Here is a 7,639-nt window from a genome sequence, read left to right as displayed (position 1 = left end):
CTCATCCTCATCCTCATCCTCATCCTCATCCTCATCCTCCTGCATCCCAGCAGTGCCAGAACTGGAGGAAGGGCACACTGGGGAAGCAGGAGCTCAATATTTTATAAATGTTTTCTAACTTGGCAGGTTTAGTTGCTATTTTCTGGCTCTCAGGAGCTGCTGGTGTGTGAGTATTGGCAGCGCATTGACCAAACTTCCCAGGTGGGATCTTTTGGGACATTTTGGTACAAAGAGGCTGTACCACTGTACCAGTACAAAATTCGGGCTTGGTATTGAAATCACTTGAAGGCTTTTCAGACCTGGGAAATGTGGGGGTTTGTGCTCGCCTCCCACTCAGCCCAGAGATGGCAAATGTTCCTCACCTGCTCGCCCCACCACCTCCCGCAGTTATAGGAACCTTCTCCTTGCAAGAAAACCGGAGCAGAAAAATATAAATCAAATAAACACAAGAAATGTAAGGACAGGGCTCGAGTTACTTGTCGGTGGTGAAAGGGGAAAAGGAGAATGTGTTTGGAAGTAACTGATCCCTTCTTGGGGTGCTGAGCAGTAATTCCCAATTCCCTGTGTGTGAGAACAGGAGGCAGCTCCGTCCTGCAGCTCAGGAAATGCCCGTTCCCATGGATGGCACTGAAACCAGGCAGCTCTGGCACACCCCAGCCTTTGTCCACTGTCATGCTAATTCCTCCYTGGAAACAATTCCTGCTCTCTTTTAGCACCTTTCAAATGCACATTTGGTGCCACAGCAGCTCTACTGCATTCAGAACTGAGAAGCCTCAGGTTTTTCTTCTGCATTTCTGCTACAAGGAGGAAGTGCTGCTGCAAGCACAATAGGAAGAAACAAATAATGATAACAAAGACCCAAGCTCAGGGAATTCTTTCTGTTAGCAAAATAGGATGGAGGGGGAAAAAGAACTGTTGCAGCCCTCTAAGAATGGTAATTCCATGTCAGGAATGATCAATATTAGCTTGCTATTTATAGAACACCTTTCGTTCTGAGGCTGTGTGGTGTTTATAAATTAATAAACATATGTGCAAGAATCCCATCATCCATTATTAATGMTATCAGCACTTTCAGTTTACGAGAGATAATTATTATTTTTAACACCATGAAAGTCGTGAAAAGAACCACAAACCCACTTTTTGTATCCTCTCCTCTCTTCTTTATAATTTGGGGAATTAAAATGTTTGAGTAGAACTACAACCCAGGGAGGGCATACTCTTGGGTAAATACTTTTGCAAAAGTAGGGCTCAGAAATTACCTGAACTGCCACATTTTTCTGAGGGGTTAYGTCTGACAGAGTCTGGGTAATTTTACACTAAAACCTTTACCAAATGAACACTTCCTTAATTCTGAATTAATGTGCACAGATGCCTCAGTCTCTCTGTTATCTCAAGGCAGATAATTTTGCTCCCTTGCCCATGGGAAATTCTTTAGGATCTGCCTCCACATAACGATCACAAGGAGCAGTAACTGCCACCCTTAAAGGCAGTTTTGGTCTCTGAATAAACTTGGTGTATGCCATAGGAAGTAAAGGAATTAATCTAGAAATGCCTTCTTCAGTTAGGAAACATTTCGTGAGACTCTAAATATCTACTGCTATTATTTTGATGACAGACTCTGTTGCAAATACTACTGGTGTGCTTGAAATTGCAATTTAAGATCAAGACAACGGGGAGAAAAACTTCTGTAATTGAAGGCGAAATAGAAAATGGTCCCAAAAGGAGAAGTGGAAAAAAAAGGTGACATTTGAATTACACCTACAGCACAAGTGTCAGAAGTGAAACATGGCTGTAAAATTCTGCTTTATCTACATCAAAAATTCAAAATCTTACAGAGCTCACAAGTCTGTAAAACCTGAGGTCTGCAACTTATTTTGTAACAAGCTTGCACTGAGCTCTCTAATGGACTGAGAAAAGTTGTATTAACAAAATGAGAATTTAAACATGTCATCCTATCAAAACAATATATTTAGGCTTCAGTTTTAGAACCAGTTCAGTGCACACCTACCTCTGYATGTGAGTAGTCAGCACAGGGTTGGGCTTTTAATATTAGACCTGTTTTTAATTGAAGAATGGTGTCAGGTGCTAATTAACATGAGTGAATGTGCTTTTATTTTGCCATATCCAAGCCATAGAAAGCAGCAGTTTATAAATTGAGAGTGAGAAGGCTGGAAGCTCAAACTAATCAAGGAAAGGAGAGGATTAACAGCCAGTCTCTAGATCCAGCCCTCGATATTCAGAGTAAAAGCCCTGTGATACTSGGAAGGACAATTTGGAAAGTTACAACTGAAGTTTTAAGGCCTGTGGTGCTGATAACGGAGCCACTCTGGGCACAGGGTATGACTTCACCATCTCAGGGTTGTTTATCTGCTCAAGCAGCCTTTTCCATAAATTTGTGTTTCACCAGTGCATTTCTCTTCCCTCGCTGCCCTGCACACAYGCATGTGAAGCTCTGTTTTCAGCACAGAGGGTTGCATGCCTGAAAGCTCTTCTCTCCCCTGCAGCCACATCTCATAAAAGATTGTACTTCTCCATGCAAATCTTTATTCTATTTATGAGTAGCAACAATGCTGCTGTTCCTGCTGTTGTGATAGAGTTGTGATCAGACAACARCCCCGTGCTTGAATAAATACCAGGAGGATCCCAGAGATCTTTCAMCCCATGAGTTACAAGAAAAGAGAACATTCACATTGTGCTGTGCTGTCATTTCGAAAAGGATCCATTTGCAGAACAAAGTACAGGAACAGAACTGCAGGTTGAGTAAAATGAGGAAAAAAAAGTGAGACATTTTCTTTGAGAAATCTGTGTGCTGTTGAAGAAGCTTCTGTTTACTTGTATTTTCCTGCGCTATGGGCACTGTGATAAGGAAAAAGAAAGGACGTCATGCCTGAAGTCTGTTAAAGTTCATACGCGGCGAAAACAAAACAAAATCAAGGTCAAACAGAAAATCTTTAATAGCCGCACTGTCAACGTGCCTCGCAGGATTTGAAATCTATGAGTTTACACAGACAGGATGTATAAAACAACGACAGAAAGCCCCTGCGATTCCTTTATCATTACAAAAACAAACTGTTGTACGTTAAACGTGCTGCTCAGACAGCAAATTYGAGCGGAGCATCAAAGCCCCTCCAAAGAGCAGCCAAATCGCTCGGAGGGCGTTGTTAAAGAATGCAGCAGTTTGGGCTGGAGTGGCACGGGGGGCAGAGCTGCTGCTGCCGGGGCTGGGGATGGAGACAGGGGTTAAGGAAAGAGCACGGAGCATTCCTGGGGGAGGGCGAGCCCCGCCGCGCTGCCCTGCGCGCATCGCCCCTGATGTCGCCAGGAGCCGCTTTGTCACCGCTTTGTCACCGCTTTGTCACCGCTTTGTCACCGCTGTGGCTCATCCCAGCCCCGGTGAGCGACAGCACTCGTGTGTTGGGCACATCGGAGCCGTGCACTGCGCTCGCAGGCGTTTCCTGTAAACACCCGGCCCSACTGCGCCATCCCGGCACGGGATCTGCGCTCGAACCGCGCTCAAAGAGGTGATTTGTGCAGAGCARCTCAACAACAAACCAAGCCACAAAGCACCGATAAAGCTTCTCATAAATGATTTTATTTTCTAGCCTCCCTCTCGCCTGAGCGTTACACAAACTRTTTATTTGGTAAGCAAAGGAGCAACACGATCCTGCTTTTGCAAATAGGTATTTGTTGTGCACAAATGGAGGGTGTAGAATTTTATATTCCAGCCCRAACAGTTTTAAAGAGGACTTCTCCAGCCATTAGGTTACACTCTGATCCTGGTTTCAAGCTTATCTCCTTAAAAGCCTAAACACTGTCTATTTACTTTATTTATCTATTCATGCCAGCAAATGGAGAATTTCATGTAGTGACTTGACTGCTAGAGCAGGGGCTTAAGRAACCCCCAAAAGGGCCAAATTTCGGGAASCCTGGGAGAAGACTTGCCCAAGATSACACAGGAAGTCTGTGGCAGAGCTGGAACTGAGCCCAGCTCCCCCAAATCCCATTTGTGCCTTAACCACACGACAGGCCAGATTTTATAGCTGCCTAAATATGAATCTCAAATGAGACAGTCCCTGTGCAAAAGAATGAAACTTGGCTGAGCTCCTGCTGCCAGGGACAGCCGGGGTGTTTTGCTGCTCAGGTCGCTTGTTTTGAGACAAACACCCACAGCAACCCTCGAAAGATTTTCAATTTAGGTGAAGGCTTCCTGCTGCCTGCTCAGCTCTGTTTTTATTCTCCCTGACAGCCAGGGTTTCCCTCTGTGTGCTCTGAGAAGAGCAGGACTTGAGCCAGATCACAAAACTCCCAGCCTGGATTTCTATAGAATGTAATTGTACATAATGCAATTTAAAAAGAATTTTGACATTTAAGTGCATTAAGAGTTTGGGGACTGGAACGAAGCTTTTCAGCTTTCAGCAATGTTATTTTATTTCTTTCTGTTGTTCTGGAGGAGATTATCACAATTTTGGGCGTGCTGCCTGGTTCCAAAGTCTAGTTTGGGGCTAGGTTTAATATTGCAAGACTGTGGAGTAACATATAGTGCAGAACAGTAAACACAGGTCYGTCCCTGCATTTGTTGTAGAAGTTTTTGCCTCATGCATAAAACATYGACTGGGGAAGCTTCTCCAGCAAGGCAGCAAATGTCCTCAACACAGGGCAAAACAGAGGGAGAAGAAAATCTAGGATTTATTTTTCCAAGTTGGCCCTTGCCTCATATCAAACATTTCCAGCACCATGAGCATAAATCACAGAGGTCACCGTGGCTAATCTGTAAAAATAAATTGGATGTTTTCATTTCACTCCTGTAATGTGATATTATATGATGCATTCTGAGCAAAAGAAGAAAAGTTATAAGACATTCTGAGCTTCTCCTTTTTTTTCTGAAACGGTCTTTTTATTTTTTTTTTTAATGTTTTCCACGGAGGTGCCATATCTCAGTGGATAAAAGCCATACACCTCCTGTGTTCTCTGCAAAGTCATGTTTACAGTTATCCAGAGCCGTGGCTCAAGGAAAACAGCCCTTGGGATCAAGGAGGTCAATAGATTTCACCTGGTGGAAAGTAAAATTTTTTAAAAATTAAAGGTGGAGGGGGCAAGAAATGGGTCTTGGTGTGTCATGAGAACAAGAAATATCACAACACCTGACTCAGGGAGCCTTTAAGGACATACAGTTAGGTGAAAAAATAGAAATCTATTATTTTTATAAGTCTGTGTGCCTGGAATTTGTTTTTAACTCTTCAATAGAAGGCCTTTCAAAAATGCTGAAATCAGAGCACAATAGAAAGAGTGAATATTTTAACAGACTGTTAACAGAGTCATTTGGTGTAGCAAAAACTGGTCACTCCCGCACCCATTTCWGCAAAATCCTGCTTTGTTCTCCTTGCCACGCTGCCATTTGTAGATAATCAATCCTTAAACTGCTCGGGTGCTTCAAACTTGGGAGTGTGTGTGGGATCRGGTTTGGTCACATAGTGCAAGGTGGCGTGCAGCAAGTTCCAAAGAAATGCAGAGCTCTTGCAAGACAAAGGAATATTTTGCATGCACGAATAAACACCCKGGCTTGGATACATCTTACTGCAAAGAAATCACATTAAACTAGCAGGAATTGTGCAATGAGCTCTCCCCGTGCCAATTCAAAACTTCACTCAGGGCAATGGAAGGCCTGGATTAAACACCTGAAAATCGGTGAAAAAGCACAAAGTAAATCCCTTTTCCTCATGCTTCACACAGCTGATGGACACAGAGATTTTTAACCTTCAGGAAATTAGTAAGGCTGCTCTATCTACCCATGCAACTATGTGAAGGGTCAGGACTTAAATATCTATACTTGAAAATTTTGGCTTATCAGGTTTGACCTCTTCACAAAAATAAATCTGCTTCAAGGCRGTGTGAGGCAACATTCAAATTTGCCAATAAAGGTATTTCATGTTCCAGAATTACCTGGTGAGTGAGTATATTACCTTGTGTATAYATTACACATTCTCTAATGGTTTTGATTAATCTTTATTTGCCAAATAAGTGACCTAAATTTCAGTCTGGGTAGCGTTGCTCATTTTAGAYTGGGAGAACATTTGGAGTAAAACTTAAAAAAAAACACATTAAAAAAAACCCCAACCCAAACACATGATTTTAGCTGCAATTATTTTAGAAAYGTCCTCCATTCAGGCAGGATGATTTTTATATTGAAGGAAACGAGCCCCTGGGTGTGATGTAAACCTAGTGATGTAAACTAAACTGACTTTAGCAGGTCTCAGTGTGTCTTTGGGGGAAAAACCAGAGACCACATGGAAACTTCTTATCCCATTTACTGCGGGGAGGTGCTAACCTCAGAGTCTAGCAGAGATTAAGCACTTTGCTAACAACATTACAGATTGCGTTTAACTCCTAAAACCTCCTCAGAGCAAAGTGGGATACTCAGAAATGTATTTGAAACCTCTGCCTCACTGAATTCCTCTGTAGTGTCCATCTCTTTGGAGCAGGGAGCAACTGAGTGCTCTGAGAGTCGAGAGAAATGAAAAATAGATGAACCTTTGGCCTTTTGGGGGCAATTTGCACAGTAAAAAAATCCCTGTATTCTGTAACCTTCCTCCTCGGGCAGCCCTGGTGTGTGCCAGGCCCATCACTGAGCACTTGGGGATCTTCTGTGCTCCAACCACACGAAAAAATGGTTCGGGGCCATCCTATCCATTGATCTGAAGATCAATGCTTATTACGGTATTGGCTATAATTGCATTTGTGTCTGGGTGACACCGGCTGCGTGGCACTGCCCTCAGTTTGTAATCAGGCAATGCCCAAATCCAGCATCACCACAGGCTGAGACTGGGCCATGAGAGGAGGCACAGCAGGAACACAATCACAGAATCACAATTGGGACTGGACAGGCCTTCTGAAAATCACTCAGCCCACAAAATCACAGAATAACTGGGACTGGACAGGGCTCCTGGAAATCACCCAGTCCACAGAATCATGGAATAATTGGGACTGGACAGGGCTCCTGGAAATTACCCAGCCCACAGAATCACAGAATAATTGGGACTGGACGGGCCTTCTGAAAATCACCCAGCCCACAGAATCACAGAATAATTGGGACTGGACAGGCCTTCTGAAAATCACCCAGCCCACAGAATCACAGATAATTGGGACTGGACAGACCTTCTGGAAATCACCCAGCCCACAGAATCACAACTGGGACCGGACAGGCCTTCTGAAAATCACCCAGCCCACAGAATCACAGAATAACTGGGACTGGACAGGGCCTTCTGAAAATCACCCAGCCCACAGAATCACAACTGGGACTGGACAGGCCTTCTGGAAATCACCCAGCCCACCTGGAGCAGGTGACACCGGACCGCGTCCGGGTGGGTTTGGGATGTCTCCAGAGASGGAGACTCCTGTGCCACCCCCCATGGGAGCGGTGTTTCCTCACATTGCGGTGTTGGTGGCGATGTGCTGGCACACGGCCATCACCCCTCGTCCTGAGGGGCCGGGATGGGCGGGGCCAGCGATGGGCGTGGTCAGGGGGGCGTGGCCAGCGCTGATTGAAAAGCGCGTGGCGCGTGGCCAGTGAAGCCCTGCCCCTTTGTGGGCGTGTCGGACGCGGCCGGGCGGGGGCGTGGCCGGGCGGGGGCGTGGCCGGGGC

At 44.9% G+C, this 7,639-nt stretch overlaps 1 protein-coding gene across 1 annotated transcript in view; it reads right to left on the bottom strand.

Annotated features, from left to right (window-relative positions):
• PFDN4 (prefoldin subunit 4) overlaps positions 1–3,483 on the bottom strand; it is a 139,010-nt gene extending 135,527 nt beyond the window's left edge. The window contains exons 1-2 of the mRNA XM_057380741.1: positions 3,436–3,483; positions 1,551–1,555 (exon numbers count right to left, since the gene is read on the bottom strand). Of these exons, the coding sequence (XP_057236724.1) occupies positions 1,551–1,555; positions 3,436–3,483 (53 nt within the window). The remainder of the gene's footprint in view (positions 1–1,550; positions 1,556–3,435) is intronic.
• Positions 3,484–7,639: the final 4,156 nt, after the last annotated feature.

This window comes from Malurus melanocephalus, unplaced genomic scaffold (assembly GCF_030028575.1).
Source record: "Malurus melanocephalus ecotype Western Australia unplaced genomic scaffold, MMel_1.1 scaffold_469, whole genome shotgun sequence".
NCBI classification, from domain to species: Eukaryota; Metazoa; Chordata; class Aves; order Passeriformes; family Maluridae; genus Malurus; species Malurus melanocephalus.
This window is presented reverse-complemented; position numbering and strand designations above follow the sequence as displayed.